This window comes from Dendrobates tinctorius, unplaced genomic scaffold, assembly GCF_039654945.1.
Source record: "Dendrobates tinctorius isolate UK_male_01 unplaced genomic scaffold, ASM3965494v1 ptg000012l, whole genome shotgun sequence".
NCBI classification, from domain to species: domain Eukaryota; kingdom Metazoa; phylum Chordata; class Amphibia; order Anura; family Dendrobatidae; genus Dendrobates; species Dendrobates tinctorius.
This window is the reverse complement of record NW_027361680.1, coordinates 14,220,473-14,244,681: the sequence shown is the minus strand read 5'-3', so window position 1 is coordinate 14,244,681 and position 24,209 is coordinate 14,220,473. Positions and strand designations below refer to the sequence as shown.

The 24,209-nt window shown below is 44.1% G+C and overlaps 1 protein-coding gene across 3 annotated transcripts in view; it reads left to right on the top strand.

The window, feature by feature from the left end:
- KIFAP3 (kinesin associated protein 3) overlaps positions 1-23,771 on the top strand; it is a 687,730-nt gene extending 663,959 nt beyond the window's left edge. For all 3 annotated transcript variants that reach the window (XM_073558012.1, XM_073558011.1, XM_073558010.1), the window contains one exon: positions 23,298-23,771. In XM_073558012.1, coding sequence (XP_073414113.1) covers positions 23,298-23,413 — 116 coding nt within the window. In that variant the 3' untranslated portion in view covers positions 23,414-23,771. The remainder of the gene's footprint in view (positions 1-23,297) is intronic.
- The last annotated feature ends 438 nt before the right edge of the window (positions 23,772-24,209 follow it).

The following is a 24,209-nucleotide window of genomic DNA, read 5'->3' as shown; positions in this document are numbered from 1 at the left end:
CATAGTCCCATAGGCACATCTTCCCTCTTAAAGGGATCTCCGGTTTGGAAGTCAGGGCAAATCCATCCAGGTTTTGACCCCAGGCCTCTCTTAAAGGGATCCCCGGTATGGAGGTTAGGACCGTTCCACTCAGCGCTGTGGTTCTGACCCCAGGGTCTCAAATGGATCATTGGTATGAAAGTTAGGGCAAACCCACTATGCGTTTTGGTACTGACCCCTGGCCTTTCTTAAAGGGATCTCCGGTATAGATGTCAGGACAAATCCATCCAGCGCTTTGGTTCTGACCCCATGCCTCTCTTAAAGGGATCCCTGGTATGGAAGTCAGGGCAATTGCCTTCAAATGCTCTGGTACTGACCACAGGCTCTCTTAAAGGGATCTCATGTACAGAAGTTAGGGCAAATCCCTCAGCACTCTGATTCTGACCCTAGGGTTCTATTAAATGGATCATTGGTATGCAAGTCAGGGCAAATCCACTCAGCGCTCTAATTCTGATCCCAGGCTTTCTTAAAGGGATACCCAGTTTGGAAGTTAGGGCAGATTCACTCAGTGCTCTGGTTCTGACCCAAGGTCCCTCTTAAAGGGATCCCAGGTATGGAAGTGAGGGCAAATCCACTCTGTGCTTTGGTACTGACCCCAGGCCTCTCTTAAAGGGATCTCCGGTATGGAAGTTAGGGTAAATCCCTTAGCGCTCTGATTCTCATCCCAGGTTTCTATTAAAGGGATCAATGGTATGGAAGTCAGGGCAAATCCACTCAGCGCTCTGGTTGTGACGCCAGGCCTCTCTCAAAGGGATCCCCAGTATGGAAGTTAGGACCGTTCCACTCAACGCTCTGGTTCTCACCCCAAGCTGACGGGATGATATGGGATATTAGGGGTAGTAGTTCGGTGGCTCTGGCTGACGGGATGATGCAGGATATTAGTGGTAGTAGTCCGGTGGCTCTGGCTGATGGGATGATGTGGGATATTAGGGGTAGTAGTCCGGTGGCTCTGGCTGACGGGATGATGTGGGATATTAGAGGTGGTAGTCTGGTGTCTCTGGCCGACGGGATGATGTGGGATAATAGAGGTAGTAATGCGGTGGCTCTAGCTGACGGGATGATGTGGGATATTAGAGGTAGTAGTCCGGTGGCTCTGGCTGACGGGATGATGTGGGATATTAGAGGTAGTAGTCAGGTGGCTCTGGCTGAGGGGATGATATAGGATATTAGGGGTAGTAGTCCGGTGGCTCTGACGGGATGATGTGGGATATTAGGGGTAGTAGTCAGGTGGCTTTGACGGGATGATGTGGGATATTAGGGGTAGTAGTCCCGTGGCTCTGGCTGATGGGATAATGTGGGATATTAGGGGTAGTAGTCCGGTGGCTCTGGCTGAGGGGATGATATAGGATATTAGGGGTAGTAGTCCGGTGGCTCTGACGGGATGATGTGGGATATTAGGGGTAGTAGTCAGTTGGCTTTGATGGGATGATGTGGGATATTAGGGTAGTAGTCCCGTGGCTCTGGCTGACAGGATAATGTGGGATATTAGGGGTAGTAGTCCGGTGGCTCTGACAGGATGATGTGGGATATTTGGGGTAGTAGTCAGGTGGCTTTGACGGGATGATGTGGGATATTAGGGGTAGTAGTCCGGTAGCTCTGGCTGACAGGATGTTGTGGGACATTATAGTGAATGTGGCTATGCGAAGTGGGTGGGGCTATACACTCAGCTTTATATATATATTTATTATATAAAGCTCAAGTGTGTGTATGTATGTATGTATGTATGTCCGGGATTGGCATCCGCACCGTCGCAGCTACAGCCACAAAATTTGGCACAGTCACACGTCTGGACCCCGAGAGCGTCCTAGGCTATGTTGTGAGGCGAAATTTTAACCCCGCACGTTCCAATTCACCAAACAATTTTGCCCCTATCTACATTATAGGGAAAAAGTGTGTGTGTATCAAGCCCCGCCCCTCATTATGATGTCATAATGGTTGCCATCGCGATGCTGATGTCATCATAGGTTGCAAGCCCCGCTGCTCATTATGATGTCATAATGGTTGACTATGGGATGGAGGATGCGTGATGGGTATATGGGCACTGGACTATGGGATGGAGGATATGTATGACGGGTATATGGGCACGGGACTATGGAATGGATGATGTGTGATGGGTATATGGGCACTGGACTATGGGATGGAGGATATGTATGATGGGTCTATGGGCACGGGCCTATGGGATGGAGGATATGCATGATGGGTATATGGGCACGGGACTATGGGATGGAGGATATGTATGATGGGTATATGGGCACGGGACTATGAGATGAAGGATGTGTGATTTGTATATGGGCACTCGACTATGGGATGGCGAATATGTATGATTGGTATATGGGCATGGGACTATGGGATGGAGAATATGTATGATGGGTATATGGGCATGGGATTATGGGATGGAGGATGTGTGATGGGTATATGGGCACTCGACTATGGGATGGAGGATAGGTATGTTGGGTATATGGGCACGGGACTATGGGATGGAGGATAATTATAATTTGTTATAACTAACCACAGTTAGTTACTATGCCCGGGCGGCGCCAGGCTCTTCAGCTAGTATATATATATATATATCTAATATATAAAGCTCAATGTGTGTGTGTGTGTGTGTGTATGTATGCCCGGGATTGGCATCTGCACCGTCATAGCTACAGCCACAAAATTTTGTACAGTCACATGTCTGGACCCCGAGAGCGTTATAGGCTATGTTGTGAGGCAAAATTTTATCCCCGCGCGTTCCAATTCACCAAACAATTTTGCCCCTATCTACATAATGGGGAAAAAGTGAAAGGAAAAGTGTTGGAGGCAAATTGACAGCTGCCAGATGTGAACAAGGGGGGACTACAGAATGAGAGCAATGGCGCCAAAGAGTATACCGTACAGTTGCTAAGGTGGGGCCCTGACATGGGATACTCGCCACACACGTGGATATGAACACACACAAAATGCGCCACACACTACCACGTGCCATACACCAACCTCGCCACATAAAAGTCGCACAAAGTCGCCACTCAAAACTTGCCACGCTGTCCCAGAGCTGTTTAAAAGATGAAAAATGAGCTGTGATTGGTTGCTATCAGCAACAGTTTTCTTTGTAGACAGCTGTGGTAACTGAGGCCTATTATTCTTATCATTTCTATGGTGTTATCGTCCGTCTGTACAGCTGGAAATAACACAATTTATTACCGTGTCAACACAGACCACCCTCTGACACAGACTGCAGGGGGAGCCCTGTATCACACAGGGTAGGATTAGATACACGGCTCAGCAGTCAGTATCACACAGGATAGGATTAGATACGCAGCTCAGCACACAGTATCACACAGAATAGTATTAGATACACGGCTCAGCAGTCAGTATCACTCAGGATAGGATTAGATGCACGGTATTTATGTGCAATATAATCATTATAATTTGTTATAACTAACCACAGTTGGTCACTATGCCCAGGCAACGCCGGGCTCTTCAGCTATATACAGTGTGTGTGTATATATATATATATATATATATATATATATATATATATATATATACACTCACTGGCCACTTTATTAGGTACACCATGCTAGTAACGGGTTGGACCCCCTTTTGCCTTCAGAACTGCCTCAATTCTTCGTGGCAGAGATTCAACAAGGTGCTGGAAGCATTCCTCAGAGATTTTGGACCATATTGACATGATGGCATCACACAGTTGGCGCAGATTTGTCGGCTGCACATCCCTGATGCGAATCTCCCGTTCCACCACATCCCAAAGATGCTCTATTGGATTGAGATCTGGTGACTGAGGAGGCCATTTGAGTACAGTGAACTCATTGTCATGTTCAAGAAACCAATCTGAGATGAATCGAGCTTTATGACATGGCGCATTATCCTGCTGAAAGTAGCCATCAGATGCCTGTTCTTAGCTGAGAGGAGTGGTACCCAGTGTGGTCTTCTGCTGCTGTAGCCCATCTGCCTCAAAGTTCGACGCACTGTGCGTTCAGAGATGCTCTTCTGCCTACCTTGGTTGTAACGGGTGGCAATTTGAGTCACTGTTGCCTTTCTATCAGCTCGAACCAGTATGCCCATTCTCCTCTGACCTCTGGCATCAACAAGCCATTTCCGGCCACAGAACTGCCGCTCACTGGATTTTTTTTCTTTTTCGGACCATTCTCTGTAAACCCTAGAGATGGTTGTGCGTGAAAATCCCAGTAGATCAGCAGTTTCTGAAATACTCAGACCAGCCCTTCTGGCACCAACAATCATGCCACGTTCAAAGGCACTCAAATCACCTTTCTTCCCCATACTGATGCTCGGTTTGAACTGCAAGAGATTGTCTTGACCATGTCTACATGCCTAAATGCACTGAGTTGCCGCCATGTGATTGGCTGATTAGAAATTAAGTCTTAACACACAGTTGGACAGGTGTACCTAATAAAGTGGCCAGTGAGTGTATATATATATACACAGAGAGAGAGATAGATATATAGATATAATTATAATTTTTTATAACTAACTGTAGTTAGTTACTATTCCCGGGCTCTTCAGCTAGTCCAATATATAGACAAAAAAGAACACAGCAGCACATGTGCATGAAACTAGGCCATGTGAAAACACAGAAAAACATTAAAAACATTCAATTTAGCAAAATTTTCCAAAAAATGTTTTACAAAAATTTTTTTTTACTTACAGTAATAGATGAAAAAATGAAGGTTCTTAGCGCACAAATTGGCCAATTTATGTATGCCCATCAACCACGGCATGGTAACCTTTCTCTGATGGGTCCCTGCTCTACACTACAAGCCACTTCTGGGCCACCAGCCTACAATTTTGGACAAACATGTCACTACTGGGCTCAGCCTACAATTTATGGGCTGGTAAAGCTGATTGTGGCACCTGCAAGGCCAAATGGGAGGGGTGCAAGATCAGACTGGAGGCAGCCAGCATCCAGTATTACTTAAATAAGCAAAAAAAAAAAACTGATCAGCACCTTCTAGTGTGAACACGTGCAAGCTGCGATAACTGCACTATATAGAAAAAAAGAACACAGCAGCACATGTGCATGAATCTAGGCCATGTGAAAGCACTTAAAAACATTCAATTTAGAAAAATTATATCTAATATATATATATATATACAGTGCCTACAAGTAGTATTCAACCCCCTGCAGATTTAGCAGGTTTGATAAGATGCAAATAAGTTAGAGCCTTCAAACTTCACACAAGAGCAGGATTTATTAACAGATGCATAAATCTTACAAACCAAAAAGTTATGTTGCTCAGTTAAATTTTAATAAATTTTAAACATACAAGTGTGGGTCAATTATTATTCAACCCCTAGGTTTAATATTTTGTGGAATAACCCTTGTTTGCAATTACAGCTAATAATCATCTTTTATAAGACCTGATCAGGCCGGCACAGGTCTCTGGAGTTATCTTGGCCCACTCCTCCATGCAGATCTTCTCCAAGTTATCTAGGTTCTTTGGGTGTCTCATGTGGATTTTAATCTTGAGCTCCTTCCACAAGTTTTCAATTGGGTTAAGGTCAGGAGACTGACTAGGCCACTCCAACACCTTGATTTTTTGCCTCTTGAACCAGGCCTTGGTTTTCTTGGCTGTGTGCTTTGGGTCGTTGTCTTGTTGAAAGATGAAATGACGACTCATCTTAAGATCCTTGATGGAGGAGCGGAGGTTCTTGGCCAAAATCTCCAGGTAGGCCGTGCTATCCATCTTCCCATGGATGCGGACCAGATGGCCAGGCCCCTTGGCTGAGAAACAGCCCCACAGCATGATGCTGCCACCACCATGCTTGACTGTAGGGATGGTATTTGTTATACTGTTAGAGTGATAGAGTGTTAGCGACTCCTGGAGTGGACCCTCTGGGTCGCGGCACCAACCCTCCCAGGGCGAGCTAGCCTAGTGAGGACCACCCCCTATACAGGGAGTGTCAGGAGCAAGCCCCAGGGGATACGATACCACGACTGCTGGCACCAGGCGGCCGGCTCACAGGAGATACGAGACTGTGTGACTGGAGGGTGCAGGATACTAGGGAACACAGGAGAGTACACGGGAGTGCGCTGAGTACAGGGTAGTGCTAGACGGGTACACGTGGGCACATAAGGCGTGTAGCAAGTAACAGAACACAGGAATAGAGTGAATGCCAGGAGGCACGGCGGAGCAAGAAACAAGGGACAGGATACGAGAGGATGTGCCAGGAGGCACAACTGAGCATGAAGCAACAAGGGTTCAGAGCAAGTGCTAGGAGCACCACAGAATAGCAGACAGAGCAGAGGACCTGAGAACAGCGCACAGCCAGGCTGGGACACAGCTGACCCAGCCAGGAAGCACAGCAATAATCAGGCACCTCCCCTAGGGGGAGGTCGTCTGATATAGCACATGACTACTACTGGTTCCGGGTCAGGACCTGGCCCGAAAGCACATGACCACTAGTGGTTCCGGGTCAGGTCCTCCAATACCATAGAGAGGACCGAGCCCTATACAGCACTGACAGGAATGCGCAAGCGCAAACGTGACATGGAGGAGGAGACCCGGGGACGAGAGTTGCGCGTGCGCACCCGACGGGGACCCCTGAGGGACCGCAGTACCGGAGGGAGTGACGTCGGGGCCGAAGCCCCGCCTCCTGGTGAGCGCGGCATAACAGTACCCCCTCCTTTAAGCCCCCTCTCTCTAGAACTGGAAAATAGCACCTTGACACTAGGAGCGGGATCCAGACACTTCCTAACTGCATGAGGACCAATGAGATCCAGAGTCTCAATACGAGAAAATTCGGTCTCCTGCCATACCCTGGAGAACTCCACGGACAGAGAGTCGGAGGCAGGTATCCCCGAGACAGGTCGAACCGGCAGAGGCACACAGACATGCTTGGAGGCCAAAGTGGTGGTGCAGTCATTGGAAGTCAATTCATTCTTAGGAGGCGAGCTGTCGGAGGATGGTTGCTTGGGAAGTCTCTTCTTGGCACACGATGGGCAAGCAGCCACGAAGTCTTTGACGTCCTGAGCAATAGACGGCCACCAGTAATCGTGGGATAAACGGGAGAGTGTCCTCTTGGCACCAACATGACCGGCAGCCGGAGAAGAATGTCCCCAGGATAACACACCTTTACGGTTACCTTTAGACACAAAGGTCTCCCCTGGACGCTGGGGCGTCAACTTGACGGAAGCCACGGTAATTACCTTGGGACGGTCACTTGACGGAGATGGGGACTGACTCTCAGCCCCCCTGTTGATAATGTCACAAGTCACAGACCGGTTGCTTGAAGGATGTGGAGACTGACTCTCAGCCTCCTTCTCGACAATGTCACAAGTCACCGACGGGATGCTTGACGGATGTGGAGACTGACTCTCAGCCTCCTTCTCGACAATGTCACAAGTCACAGACGGGATGCTTGACGGATGTGGAGACTGACTCTCAGCCTCCTTCTCGACAATGTCACAAGTCACAGATGGGATGCTTGACGGATGTGGAGACTGACTCTCAGCCTCCTTCTCGACAATGTCACAAGTCACAGACGGGATGGTGGACGGCGGACCTATAACCGTCGAAGACGAGCAAGCAGAGTTCTTCGGATGAATGAACAACAGGCAACTCTTTTGACAGGACGGTCCCCAACGGAGTATATCACCAGATTGCCAGTCCAGGGTCGGCCCATGAATACGTAACCAAGGAAGGCCAAGAAGAAGGGTATGAGGCGAAGTCGGCAATACGTAGAAGGAGATCCGCTCCCGATGACATGTGCCAATCTGCAACTCAACTTCCACAGTGACCTGGTTAACGGTGTCCTGCAAGGGCTTATCGTCGACCGGAACTACTGACCTAGGAGACTCCAGGGATCTGACAGGGATGCGAAACTTCTTAACTGCCTCGAGACTAATAAAGTTACCCATTGCGCCAGAGTCCACAATAGCTTTCACAGCAAAAGTCTCGAAACCAAAATTCAGGGAGACAGGCATGGTCAGGGGCAGAGAGGAATCACATACACTTGAGGAGACCTCACTTAACAGTCCCAGGCGGAGAGACTTCCCCGGTCTCTTGGGACATGAGCGTAGAAAGTGGGAGGCATCCCCACAATAGAAACAGAGCCCTTGTGCCTGCCTTTTCACATGACGCCGTTGAGCTATCTGGAGGCGATCCACCTGCATAGGCTCAGGTACCGGATCTGCCGCAGATAACTCGGGTAACGGATGAGAAAAACTGCGAGTGGACGAAGAGAGGCGAGAGGACCCTCTCTCTCTGGCTGACTCGCGGGTGCGCTCCTGGAAGCGCAAATCAATGCGTGTCGCGAGAGAGATAAGATCCTCCAAATTGGTAGGTGTATCTCGGCCCGCCAGTTCGTCTTTGATCCGACCGGACAGACCACGCCAAAAGGCCCCTACGAGGGCATCATTATTCCAACCTAGCTCAGAGGACAAAGTGCGAAAACATATCGCGTATTGTCCAACCGATAGAGAACCTTGACGAAGATTAAAGAGGGACTCGGTGGTGGAAGCAAGGCGACCCGGCTCGTCGAACACCTTACGGAAAGTGTCCAAAAAGATGGAAAGCTGAGCGACGAGCGGGTCATCACGCTCCCAAAGGGGATTCACCCACGCAAGCGCCTTACCCTCTAAGTGAGAAACAATAAATGCTATTTTAGCACGATCGGTGGGGTAATGCTGCGGCAAAAACTCAAAATGCAAACGACACTGGTTCAGGAATCCGCAACACAACACAGGGTCACCACTATACCGGGGTGGCTTACATAGGCGCGGAAGCGAGTGTGGAAGCATGGCCTGGGCAGATTGTATGGAAACGAGCCGATTATCTACCGACGCTATATAGTTGAGAATCTGAGCCTGGGAGTCACGTTGCTGCGCAAGTTCCTGCTGGAGACTAGCCAACTGGGCAGCATTCCCAGGCTCAGAGGACTGAGAGGCAGATAAACCGGACTCCATGGACTTGAGAAATGCCATAATCCTAATCTGGTTTTCCCGGAGGAACGTCAGCTCCTTTTGGACGGAAGCCGCAGTACCAGCGGGGTCCATGGCCTGATTATACTGTTATACTGTTAGAGTGATAGAGTGTTAGCGACTCCTGGAGTGGACCCTCTGGGTCGCGGCACCAACCCTCCCAGGGCGAGCTAGCCTAGTGAGGACCACCCCCTATACAGGGAGTGTCAGGAGCAAGCCCCAGGGGATACGATACCACGACTGCTGGCACCAGGCGGCCGGCTCACAGGAGATACGAGACTGTGTGACTGGAGGGTGCAGGATACTAGGGAACACAGGAGAGTACACGGGAGTGCGCTGAGTACAGGGTAGTGCTAGACGGGTACACGTGGGCACATAAGGCGTGTAGCAAGTAACAGAACACAGGAATAGAGTGAATGCCAGGAGGCACGGCGGAGCAAGAAACAAGGGACAGGATACGAGAGGATGTGCCAGGAGGCACAACTGAGCATGAAGCAACAAGGGTTCAGAGCAAGTGCTAGGAGCACCACAGAATAGCAGACAGAGCAGAGGACCTGAGAACAGCGCACAGCCAGGCTAGGACACAGCTGACCCAGCCAGGAAGCACAGCAATAATCAGGCACCTCCCCTAGGGGGAGGTCGTCTGATATAGCACATGACTACTACTGGTTCCGGGTCAGGACCTGGCCCGAAAGCACATGACCACTAGTGGTTCCGGGTCAGGTCCTCCAATACCATAGAGAGGACCGAGCCCTATACAGCACTGACAGGAACGCGCAAGCGCAAACGTGACATGGAGGAGGAGACCTGGGGACGAGAGTTGCGCGTGCGCACCCGACGGGGACCCCTGAGGGACCGCAGTACCGGAGGGAGTGACGTCGGGGCCGAAGCCCCGCCTCCTGGTGAGCGCGGCATAACAGTATTCTTGGGGACGTATGCAGTGCCATCCAGTCTCCAAACGTCACGTGTGTGGTTGGCCCCAAGATCTCGATCTTGGTCTCATCAGACCAGAGAACCTTGAACCAGTCAGTCTCAGAGTCCTCCAAGTGATCATGAGCAAACTGTAGACGAGCCTTGACATGACACTTTGAAAGTAAAGGTACCTTACGGGCTCGTCTGGAACGGAGACCATTGCGGTGGAGTACGTTACTTATGGTATTGACTGAAACCAATGTCCCCACTGCCATGAGATCTTCCCGGAGCTCCTTCCTTGTTGTCCTTGGGTTAGCCTTGACTCTTCGGACAAGCCTGGCCTCGGCACGGGAGGAAACTTTCAAAGGCTGTCCAGGCCGTGGAAGGCTAACAGTAGTTCCATAAGCCTTCCACTTCCGGATGATGCTCCCAACAGTGGAGACAGGTAGGTCCAACTCCTTGGAAAGGGTTTTGTACCCCTTGCCAGCCTTGTAACCCTCCACAATCTTGTCTCTGATGGTCTTGGAATGCTCCTTTGTCTTTCCCATGTTGACCATGTATGAGTGCTGTTCACAAGTTTTGGGAGGGTCTTAAATAGTCAGAAAAGGCTGGAAAAAGAGATAATTAATCCAAACATGTGAAGCTCATTGTTCTTTGTGCCTGAAATACTTCTTAATACTTTAGGGGAACCAAACAGAATTCTGGTGGTTTGAGGGGTTGAATAATAAATGACCCTCTGAATAAACTTTTCACAATTTAAAAAAAATTAAACAAAGAAATAACATTCTTTTTTGCTGCAGTGCATTTCACACTTCCAGGCTGATCTACAGTCCAAATGTCATAATGCCAAGTTAATTCCGAATGTGTAAACCTGCTAAATCTGCAGGGGGTTGAATACTACTTGTAGGCACTGTATATATATATGTATATATATATATATATATAAATTATATCTAATATGTGTGTGTATCTATATATATATATATATATATATATATAATATCTAATGTATATATACCTAATATATATATTTTATAGGCATATCTTCTTGACCACAACAGGTTACACTGCCTGTGTTGCCCATAGCAACAAATCACTAAGCTACGCATCTTTAATTTCACCAGAGCTGTTTAAAAGATGAAAGCTGAGCTGTGATTGTTTGCTATGAGCAACAATTTTCCCACTCCACAACACCTCAGCAGACACTGACAGGTAGGAGAAATCTAGTATCCCTGGGAACATAAGCTCCCAGCCCCCCAGAAAGGAGCCGAGAGAATATGACAGAAATGAATCACCCCCTCCTCTATTACTGCCAGGCTTTATTGTTACCGGCATAGAAAATCGCATCATCAGCGGCCGCACACAGAGCCACACTGCCAGGTTACATAACAGTACATCTCCAGGAACTCCCTGCTCAGCGCCGCTCAGCGCCACCCAGCTCGGGATTATGGGATGAAGGATGTGTGGGTATATGGGCATTGGGACTAAGGAATGCAGGATATGTATGTCGGTATATGTGCACGGGACTATGGGATGGAGGATATGTATCATGGGTATATGGGCACTGGACTATGGAATGGAGGATAAACATTATAATTTGTTATAACTAACCACAGTTAGTTACTTTGCTTGGGCAACGCCAGGCTCTTTAGCTAGTCATAAATAAAAGTAGCATGACATGAGGGAAACTGTCAGATCTCAGTTAGCACCTGGTCTATATCACTTCTGGGTAGTGATTTCTGATTGCCTTCATCACCTTACACTTTGTATTTGATGGCTTTATGACTTTTGCTCTCGTACAGTTGTGGCCAAAAGTATTGACACCCCTGCAATTTTGTCACATAATTTGTCTTAAATGAAAAAACACAAAAGAGAAGGAAGCAAAAAGCAAAACATTGATCATTTCACACAAAACTCCAAAAATGGGCCAGACAAAAGTATTGGCACCCTCAGCCTAATACTTGGTTGCACAACCTTTAGCCAAAATAACTGCGACCAACCACTTCCGGTAACCATCAATGAGTTTCTTACAATGCTCTGCTGGAATTTTAGACAATTCTTCTTTGGCAAACTGCTCCAGGTCCCTGATATTAGAAGGGTGCCTTCTCCAAACTGCCATTTTTAGATCTCTCCACAAGTGTTCTATGGGATTCAGGTCTGGACTCATTGCTGGCCACCTTAGAAGTCTCCAGTGCTTTCTCTCAAACCATTTTCTAGTGCTTTTTGAAGTGTGTTTTGCGTCATTGTCCTGCTGGAAGACCCATGACCTCTGAGGGAGACCCAGCTTTCTGACACTGGGCCCTACATTATGCTGCAAAATTTGTTGGTAGTCTTCAGACTTCATAATGCCATGCACACGGTCAAGCAGTCCAGTGCCAGAGGCAGCAAAGCAACCCCAAAACATCAGGGAACCTCCGCCATGTTTGACTGTAGGGACCGTGTTTTTTTCTTTGAATGCCTCTTTTTTCTCCTGTAATCTCTATGTTGAAGCCTTTGCCCAAAAAGCTCTACTTTTGTCTCATCTGACCAGAGAACATTCTTCCAAAACGTTTTAGGCTTTTCAGGTAAGTTTTGGCAAACTCCAGCCTGGCTTTTTTATGTCTCGGGGTAAGAAGTGGGGTCTTCCTGGGTCTCCTACCATAAAGTCCCTTTTCATTCAGACGCCGACGGATAGTACGGGTTGACACTGTTGTACCCTCGGACTGCAGGGCAGCTTGAACTTGTTTGGATGCTAGTCGAGGTTCTTTATCCAACATCCGCACAATCTTGCGTTGAAATCTCTTGTCAATTTTTCTTTTCCATCCACATCTAGGGAGGTTAGCCACAGTGCCATGGGCTTTAAACTTCTTGATGACACTGCGCACGGTAGACACAGGAACATTCAAGTCTTTGGAGATGGAGTTGTAGCCTTGAGATTGCTCATGCTTCCTCACAATTTGGTTTCTCAAGTCCTCAGACAGTTCTTTGGTCTTCTTTCTTTTCTCCATGCTCAATGTGGTACACACAAGGACACAGGACAGAGGTTGAGTCAACTTTAATCCATGTCAACTGGCTGCAAGTGTGATTTAGTTATTGCCAACAGCTGTTAGGTGCCACAGGTAAGTTACAGGTGCTGTTAATTACACAAATTAGAGAAGCATCACATGATTTTTCGAACAGTGCCAATACTTTTGTCCACCCTCTTTTTTATGTTTGGTGTGGAATTATATCCAATTTGGCTTTAGGACAATTCTTATTGTGTTTTTTTCATTTAAGACAAATTAAATGAAGATAATAATAACAAAGAATTTGTGTTTGCAATAATTTTCAGGAAGAAACTGAGTATTATCTGACAAAATTGCAGGGGTGTCAATACTTTTGGCAACAACTGTATGTGTCTTTTTGTATTATCTAAATAAAAATGTGTACTATTTTGTAGTGGAATTGTGTTCCTCCTCTCTTGTCTTATTATAGATGGTTGTCTGTTGTGAGAAATTGAATACTTGTTGTATAGTTTTTTTCGGGACAGAGTACCGGAAAAGAGAACATTTACATGAACCCTGCCTAAGGCCAGAATTATTACTTCATAGAGCCCTGATCTGAAAGTTTTGTACTTACCATTGAATATGTACATTAATGATGATTCACGCTAGTTGCTCAATTTTATGACTTGTCTTTTATCCTGTACATAATGAAATAGCAGATTTATGGGGCTGTGTGGTTTAGATCCAATCACAGTATCCAGTAACTAGGAATAGAGATGAGCGAATTTGTTCAGATTTTGGCCCTGAATCTGATTTTGACATATTCGTGCCATATTCGAACACTATTCGGGCCGAATATACCACTCTGGCAAAAATTAAGAGAACACTGCGCAGTTTTATAAAAATCAGCTTTTCAACATGTCTGACAGCCATTTCATTCCAGTGTCAGTTGAATTCCTACCAGAGTACACCTCATTCTACTGAATGTGCTTCTGATTAGGTGATCACCTGAACCAAATCTTATTTAACGAAGGAAAGTATAAAAACCCTGCTGTGGTGTTCACAATCCTCCTGCAATAGGACAACCTGGAAGGCAAAACAAGTGCTAGTAATATCCCAAAAGTAATAGGAATGAAAAAATAACTTTTAACCATGCCAAAGGAGTTGGAAAAAAAGTCTTGAGTGAGGAAAATAAGGGCTCAATTCTGGCTTTACTAGCAGAGGGATACATTGGGGACAACAAAGCTACAAGACAGGCAAAGGGCGAAAACGACTCTCAACTGACCGGGATAACAGTCATCTTATTCAAATGTCACTCAGCAACCGCAGGATGACATCAAGCGACCTACAAGAGGAATGGCAAATGGCAGCTGGGATGAAGTGCACAGCAAGAACAGTTCGTAACAGGCTCCTAGAGTCAGGGCTCAAGTCATGTAAAGCTTGAAAAAGCCTTTCATCAATGAGAAGCAAAGGAGAGCCAGGCTAAAGGTTACCAAAGACCATAAGGACTGGACCATAAAGGACTGGAGTAAGGTAATCTCTGATGAGTCTAATTTTCAGCTTTGCCCAACACCTGGTTGTTTAATGGTTAGATGGAGATCTGGAGAGGCGTACAAGCTACAGTGTCTTGCACCCACTGAGAAATTTGGTGGATGATCGGTGATGATCTGGGAATGCTTCAGCAAGGCTGGAATTGGGCAGGCTAATCTTTGTAAAGGATGTATGAATCAAGCCACTTACAAGGTTATCCTGGAAAAACAGTTGATTCCTTCTGCTCAGGCAATGTTCCCCAACTCTGAGAACTGGTTTTTCCAGCAGGACAATGTGCCATGCCGCACAGCTAGGTCAATCAATGTGTGGATGAAGGACCACCACATCAAATCCCTGTCATGGCCAGCCCTATCTCCAGACCTGAACCCCATTTAAAACCTCTGGAATGTAATCAAGAGGAAGATGGATAGTCACAAGCCATCAAACAAAGAACTGCTTAAATTTTTGTACCAGGAGTGGCATAACGTCACCCAAAAGCAATGTAAGAGACTGGTGGAAAGCATGCCAAGATGCATGAAAGCTGTGATTAAAAATCAGTTATTCTTCAAAATATTGATGTCTGAACTCTTCCTGATATAAAACATTAGTATTGTTGTTTCTAAATGATTATGAACTTATTTTCTTAGCATTATTTGAGGTCTGCAAACACTGAATTTTTTGTTATATTGACCATTTCTCATTTTCTGAAAATAAATACAAAATTTAGGGCTTGGAAATTCGAAGACATGTTGTCGGTAGTTTATAGAATAAAAGAGCAATTTACATTTTACTCAAAAATATACCTACAAAGAGAAAAATCAGACAAACTGAAAATTTTGCACTGGTCTCTTAATTTTTGCCAGAGTTGTATGTCTTATGATTGGTTCTGAAAATATTCGGTAACTTCTACTGCTATCGACTCTAATGATGTTCCAGTGTGTTCGATGAATATTGCAAAAACAATATTCGATTACAATTGTATTCGGAATGGAATCCGAACAAATTCGCTCATCTCTAACTAGGAGTCTTCCTTCTTTTTAGTTAATATCCTAGTGCCATCTTGTGTATAAAGACTGAATTGCATATTTATTGCATGTTTGCAATGTATCAATTTACCATATTTTTATTTTAATCATTGACAGGGCTGGCATTTGCACCTGGGCAAGTGCCAGGGCCCTGAGCAGGCAGGGGGCCCACTCGCAGTCGGGGACACCAGCGCACTATGGCGGCCCAGTGCCAGCGCCTGCAAGTGGGTTCCCACGATACTGCAATAATTACATCTCCCCATTCCACCGCTGTGGCATCTTCCGTGTCTTCTGACTGTCATTCAGGGCCAATCATACACTGAAACATCATATATGGGGCCCATTATACACCAGAGAATAATATATGAAACCCATTATATGGGTACATTATACACTGGAGCATCATATATGGGGTCCATTATATGAGGCTCATCATGGAGCATTATATGGGGCCCATAATATGTGGAGAATTATATGGGGCCCATCATATACTGTATGGATCAATATATGGGGCTCATTATACTCTATGGGGCCCATCCTATTCTGTATAGAGCATTATATGGGGCCCATTATATGGAGCAATATATGGGGCCCATCATATACTGGATTATTCTATGGAGCCCATCATGCACTGTATGGAACATTATATGGGACCCATTATATATGGAGAATTATATGGGGCCCGTTCTGTATGGGGCCCATCATATACTGTATGGAACAATATATGGGGCTCATTATACTCTATGGGGCCCATCCTATACTGTATAGAGCATTATATGGGGCCCATTATATATGGAGCAATATATGGGGCCCATCATATACTGGATTACTGTATGGAGCCCATCATACACTGTATGGAACATTATATGGGACCCATTATGCATCGAGCAATATATGGGGTTCATTATTCTTTATAGATAATTATATGGGGCCCATTATACAGTATGGAGCAATATCAGGGGCCTATTATATATTATATGGAGCAATATCTGGGGCCCATTATTCTGTATGGAGCAATATGTGGTGCTCATAATACTGTATGTAGCAATATATGTGGCTCATACTATATGGAGCATTATATGTGGCTCATTATACTGTATGGAGCAATATATGTAGTTCATACTGTATGGAGCATTATATGGGCTTATAGTGCACAAAGCACTTTATTTTTATCATGTCATTTTTTGTTTTATGCAGTATGATACATTTTGGTCAGGAAATTACAAGGAATTATGTATTATACACTGAATTTCATAAACTGGCCCTCATATAGCGCAGTTGCACGGTGCACTTTATATTGCTTATTCTGATTGCAAAAAAGCTTTACAATGTTTTTTTTTTTGTTTTTTTTTTACTTATTATTATGTGGCACAATTGCACGGTGCACTTTTCATTGTTTTGTTAGTTGCATAATATATGTTCATATATATTTATTTTTTGCTATGTGTGTAACTATATATCTAATGACATTATAGCTTTCCTGGTTTTTCTATACCTCTGTTTTTTTACCTATGAGGATTCCTTGTTTAGGTGTCATTATTTTAACATGTTTGAATAAAATTATTTTAATTAATAGTGTGTCAATGCCTCTATATCCCCGTACATGTTTGGGGATGTTGTTTAAAGGGCTTATTATACTGTATGGAGCAATATATGTTGTTCATTGTACTGTATGGAGCAATATATGGTCTCATTATACTGTATAGAGCACTATGTGGTACCCATAATATCATATGGAGCAATATATGGGCTCATTATACTGTATGGAACACTGTCATGCCCATAATACTGTATGGAGCAATATATGTGGCTCATGATTCTGTATGGAGCACTATGTGGTGCCCATAATACTGTATGGAGCAATATATGTGGCTAATTATTCTGTATGGCGCACTATGTGGTGCCCGGAAAGATATATATCTTTGTTCCGTGTTAACCAGTAGATAGAAAAATATTTAGAATTGAGAGTCCTCAGTGCTTGATTCCTTTTAATGGCTAACTGAAAAGATGGTAACAAATTGCAAGCTTTCGAGACTACTCGGGTCTATTCAGGTCTTTGCCTGATGAAGAGACCTGAGTAGTCTTGAAAGCTTGCAATTTGTTACCATCTTTTCAGTTAGCCATTAAAAAGTTACAAATTGCAAGCTTTCAAGACTACTCAGGTCTCTTCATCAGGCAAAGACCTGAATAGACCCGAGTAGTCTCGAAAGCTTGCAATCTGTTACCATCTTTTCAGTTAGCCATTAAAAGGTATCAACCACTGATGACTCTCAATTCTAAATATTCTTCTATGTGGTGCCCATAATACTGTATGGAGGACTATACTGTCCGGTTTCTGACCTATTGTAGAATTTATAATTGATATCACTCATAAATGTAAGGTGAAATCTTTGGCATTGTGCTATACCTATATTTTTCTGTCGTATCTGTGCATCATGAATTGTGGTATGTGTTAAAGGGCCCACAAATTGCCTCATAATGTCTCAAATTGCCACATTATGTTCCCTCATAGTAACAACCCTTCCCTCCACCTGCCCCTCATCTAAAATAACATATTTTTGACTCCTCCATGGAGTGCTTTCCATTTTCTGACATCTCTGTCTGTGTGGTTTCTGCAGCAGTGTGATGACATCACCAGCATGCTGACCTCATCAGTCCCCTGCATGTGGGGGCAGGGGCTGACAAGCGCTTTCTCTGCCCCAGTCCCAGCGTCGCAATATTCAAATATATTTGTATCTGAGAGACACAAATTCATTTGAATATGGGAAGAAGGAGCCGTCGCAACCCGGACAGTTCTGCCGTGCCGCACAGCATCCTTCCACCAGCCACATGTTGTGCAGGCCTGCTGTAGAAATAACGAATACTGTGGCGGCAATCACCCGCTGTAAAACATGTAGAGAGCCACATACAGGAATGATCACTCCTTGAAAAAACTGTGTCCAAAAAGTACGTTGGAGGGGGGACTCTCCCTATTTGGTGTGTCTCATCATATTTTACCATGATGGTGTATTTTGTTTTGATTTATATAATTTTTTGGTAATCACTGGTGTCCATATTCGTATAGCATTCATATACACTTGACCCAAAAGCACCTTGATTACACCTTACTGGTTATATTTCTGCAAATTTTCCATGTTCATCTATACAAACACAAACTTTGACTTACTATTATAGTGGGTTGTTTGACCCTTGTCTGGAATTACCCTTGCAATATGTAGTTTGGGGCTCCCTACAAATTTTTAGATTTATGCATGTATTAATATTGTATTACTTTGTTCAATAAAAGAAAATGAATTGCAGTGGACATATGTCTTTGTATAGGTTTACTTTACAGTTGCAGCAAAGTGAATGAGATTTCTGAAACGTCATGCACACACAGCTTATTGTTTGCAGTTTTTTCAAATCAGCAGCATGTGAATTGTGTCTGTGTTTTTACTGTGTTTTTCACTCATTCAAATGAATGTGGGAAGAAAAAGCCATTATAAACATGTCAAGATCACATCAAAATCACACTTACAGTTGTGCTCAAAAGTTTACATACCCTGGCAGAATTTTTGCTTTTTTTCAGAGAATATGAATGATAACACCAAAACTTTTTCAACACTCATGGTTAGTGGTTGGGTGAAGCCATGTATTGTCAAACTAATGTGTTTTCTCTTTTTAAATCATAGTGACAACCCAAAACATCCAAATTACCCTGATCAAAAGTTGACATACCCTGGTGATTTAGGCCTGAAAACATGCACAGAAGTTGACACAAATGGGTTTGAATGGCTACTATAGGTATCATCTTCACCTGTGACCTATTTGCTTATAATCAGTGTGTGTGCATAAAAGCTGAGTGAATTTCTGGGATCCAGACAGACTCTTGCATCTTTCATCCCACCACTGATGTTTCTGGATTGTGAGTCACAGGAAAAGCAAAAGAATTGTCAATGGATCTACGGGAAAAGGTAGTTGAACTATATAAAACAGGAAAGGGATATAAAAAGATATCCAAGGAATTGATAATTCCAGTCAGCAGCATTCAAACTGTTAATAACAAATGGAAAATCAGAGGCTCTTTAAAAAACAAAACCACGGTCTGGTAGACCAACAAAAATTTCATCCACAACTGCCAGGAAAATTGTTTGGGATGCAAAGAAAAAACCCACAAATACCATTAGCTGAAATACTGGACTCTCTGTAAACTAGTGATGTGGCTGTTTCAAGATGCACAATAAGGAGGCACTTGAAGAAAAATGGGCTGCATGGTCGAGTCGCCATTACTGCTCAAATGCCACAAAGTATCTTGCCTACAATACGCAAAACAGCACAGAGACAAGCCTCAAAACTTATAGAACAAGGTAATTTGGAGTGATGAGACCAAAATAGAACTTTTTGGCCACAATGAGGTCAACAAGGCCTATGAAAGGAACACCATTCCTACTGTAAAGCACGGAGGTGGATCACTGATATTTTGGAGATGTGTGAGCTACAAAGGCATAGGAAACTTGGTTAAAGTTGAAGGAAAGATGAATGCAGCACATTATCAGCAAATACTGGAGGCAAATTTGCAATCATCAGCCATGAAGCTGCGCATAGAACGTACTTAAACGTTCCAACATGACAATGATCCTAATCATAAGGCCAAGTTGACCTGTCATTGGCTACAGCAGAACGAAGTAAAGGTTCTGGAGTGGCCGTCTCAGTGTCCTGACCTCAATATCATTGAGCCACTCTGGGCAGATCTCAAGCGCGCAGTGCATGCTAGACAGCCCTGGAATTTACAGGAACTGGAGGCTTTTTGGCAAGAAGAGTTCGCAGCTTTACCATCTTCGAAGCTGAAGTACTCATCCACAACTACCACAAAAGACTACAAGCTGTCATTGATGTTAAAGGGGGCAATACCGTGTGTAAGAAAAGGGGTATGTAAACTTTTGATCAGGGTCATTTGGATGTTTTGAGTTGTCATTATGATTTGATTTAAAAAGAGAAAACACAGTAGTTTGACAATAAATTGTTTCACACAACCACTAACCATGAGTAGAGAAAAAGTTTTGGTGTTATCATTCATATTCTCTGAAAAAAAGGCCAAGAAAGCAAAAATTCTGCCGGGGTATGTAAACATTTGAGCACAACTGTATTTTACTCTGCATTTTCCTGCCAACACTCAGTATTTGTAGCAGCTTTTTCTGCACCAACAAAAACCAAACTGTGTGCATGCAGCCTGAGACTTTTCATGCAAGCCTCGCAGTCCATACTGTCCTCTACATGAAAGTGGCCATACTGTATATTTCTGTGTCAGAAATAAAATGTTAATGCTCAGGGTTCTGACACTGATTTGATGTTGATGTTGCTGTGGAATTTGCAGAAATACAGTAGGGGAAATAAGTATTTGATCCCTTGCTGATTTTGTAAGTTTGCCCACTGACAAAGCCATGAACAGTCTACAATTTTAAGGCTAGGTTAATTTTAACATTGAGAGATACTTTCAAAAATAAAATCCAGAAAATTATATTGTATAAATTATATAAATTTACTTGCATTTTGCAGTGAGAAATAAGTTTCTGATCCCCTACCAACCATGAAGGCTAAGTGCACACGTAGATTTTCCTCCTGCTGATTTTTCCGCGCAGATTTGAAGAAATCCGCAGGTCAAATGACCTGCATTTTTCCTGCGGATTTCTTCCTGTTTTTGTGCTGTTTTTGTGCGGTTTTCCACTGCGGTTTTCCCCCTGCAGATTTGGAGAATGGAGCAGGTGGAAAATCGCACAAAAGAAGTGACATGCTGCTTTTTTTGTACCGCACAAAAACCGTGCGGGAAAAACCGCAGCGTGTGCACAGCGTTTTTTTTTTCCATTGATTTACATGCTGCTGTAAATCACTTTGCGGATCTGCAGCGTTTCTGCGCGGTAAAGTCCGCTGCGGATCCGCAGGAAAAATGCATCGTGTGCACATATTCTAAGAGTCCTGGCTCCTACAGACCAGTTAGATGCTCCTAATCAACTCATTACCTGCATTAAAGACAGCTGTCTTAGGCTGGTTTCACACTTGCATAGGGCATCGCTGCGGAGGGTTGCATAGTTCCTCTGTTAAGCCCCGCCCACTGCTGCACCTCTTCCATTCAGCTCCGCCTACGTCGTCATGCGTCCTGCGTATCTATCTTTAACATTGAGTACGCAGGCCATGTGAATGTGTGCGGATGCCTCCGCATGCGTCGTTTTGACGCGCTGACCACAACAAAATGCAACATGTTGTGATCGGTGCAGCGTCAAAATGATGCATGTGGAGGTATCCGCATACATTCACATGGCCTGCGTACCCAATGTTAAAGATAGGTACGCAGGACGCATGCCGACGTAGGCGGAGCTGAATGGAAGAGGTGCGGCAGTGGGCGGGGCTTAACAGGAACTATGCAGCCCTCCGCAGCTCTGCCCTACGCAAGTGTGAAACCAGCCTTACATAGACACCTTTATAAGAGACTCCTGTCCACAGACTCAATTAATCAGTCAGATTCTAACCTCTACATCGTAGGCAAGACCAGATAGCTTTATAAGGATGTCACGGACAAGATCAAAGACCTGCAAACCTTATTTAAGAAGCTGGGTGAGAAAGAGACAACTGTTGGTGCAATAGTAAGAAAATGGAAAAAGTACAAAATGACTGTCAATCGACATCCATCTGGGGCACCATGCAAAATCTCACCTTGTGGAGTATCCTTGATCATGAGGAAGGTGAGAGATCATCCTAAAATTACACGGGGGGAACTTGTTAATGATCTCAAGGCAGCTGGGACCACAGTCACCAAGAAAACCATTGATAACACATTTCGACTTAAAGGTTTAAAATCCTGAAGTGCCCGCAAGGGCCTTCTGCTCAAGAAGGCACATGTACAGGCCCGTCTCAAGTTTGCCAATTAACACCTGGATGATTCTGTGAGTGAATGGGAGAAGGTGCAGTGGCCAAATGAGACAAAAAATGAAGTTTTTCACATTAACTGAACTCGCCTTGTTTGGAGGAAGAGAAATGCTGCAAATGACCCAAAGAGCACTGTCCCTACTGTCAAGCATGGAGGTGGAAACATTATATTTTGGGGGTGTTTCTCTGCTAAGGGCACAGGACTTCTTCACCGCATCAGTGGGAGAATGGATGGGGCCATGTATCATAAAATCCTGATTGACAACCTCCTTCCCTCCGCCGGGACATTAAAAGTGTTTCGTGGCTGGGAATTCCAGCAAGACAATGACCCAAAATATACAGTCAAGGCAAAACCAAGGAGTAGCTCCAAAAGAAGCACATTAAGGTCATTGAGTGGCCTAGCCAGCCTCCAGACATTAATCCCAAAGAAAACTTATGGAGGGAGTTGAAGCTCCAAGTTGCCAAGCGACAGCCTCAAAATCTTAGTGATTTAAAGATGATCTGCAAAGAGGAGTGGACCAAAATTCCTCTTGACATGTGCGCAATCCTCATCATCAACTACAAAAAACGCCTGACTGCTGTGCTTGCCAACAAGGACTTTGCCACCAAGTATTAAGTCTTGTTTGCCAGAGGGATCAAATACTTATTTCTTACTGCAGAATGCAAACAAATTTATATAATTTATACAATGTGATTTTCTGGATTTTATTTTTGATATTCTATCTCTCAATGTTAAAATTAACCTACCCTTAAAATTATAGACTGTTCATGTCTTTGTCAGTGGGCAAACTTACAAAATCAGCAAGGGATCAAATACTTATTCCCCCAACTGTAAGTAGCGTGCCTGTTATATATATATATATATATATATATATATATATATATATATATGAAGCAATCTCATTTTTAAGTTGCTGCAAATAACCTATATTTCCTCTGTGTGAGCTGGTTGAGTCATTTTGTAACCTGATTTTTTTTTCCTTTTAGGAGTGGTGTTGATAATTTTGGCCAGTCTGCAGCTATTCCTGGGCGACCTACAACTGCATACGGCTATCGTCCCGATGAACCTTACTACTACGGAATTGGAGCACGATAATTGCTGATCACTCCAAACATTGATTAATAATGAGGCCATGCTCACCTGCGCCTTCAGAAAAGCATGCATCTAGATTGTGTGTGATAAATGAAATTTGTAGCGTACATATGTGGTTACTCTGAGGACTTCAATAATCTTCACCTTATGTCTATATAGCAAGCAGATACAAATTGGGGGAAACTCCAGAAAACAAGTAATTCTCAGTAAAAAGCATTCTGCATATTATTATTGTGAAACTAAATGTCCTCCAACGTTAATGATTCCCGATTTATATTTATTTTATCAGTCCTACAACAGCATGTCCACCATAATTTCAGACTTTTCACCTAGCTTATGTCATTAAACACATTTCAAAGAAAACATAATGTCCTTTTTTGTTTGTCAGTATTCAGTCGAAAAAATGCTAAACGTTCTGTCTAGATACAGTCATGGCCAAAAGTATTGACACCCCTGCAATTCTGTCAGATAATATTCAGTTTCTTCCTGAAAATGATTGCAAACACAAATTCTTTGGTATTATTATCTTCATTTAATTTGTCTTAAATGAAAAAACACAAGAGAATGAAGCAAAAAGCAAAACATTGATCATTTCACACAAAACTCCAAAAATGGGCCGGACAAAAGTATTGGCACCCTCAGCCTAATACTTGGTTGCGCAACCTTTAGCCAAAATAACTGCGACCAACCGCTTCCGGTAACCATCAATGAGTTTCTTACAATGCTCTGCTGGAATTTTAGACCATTCTTCTTTGGCAAACTACTCCAGGTCCCTGATATTTGAAGGGTGCCTTCTCCAAACTGCT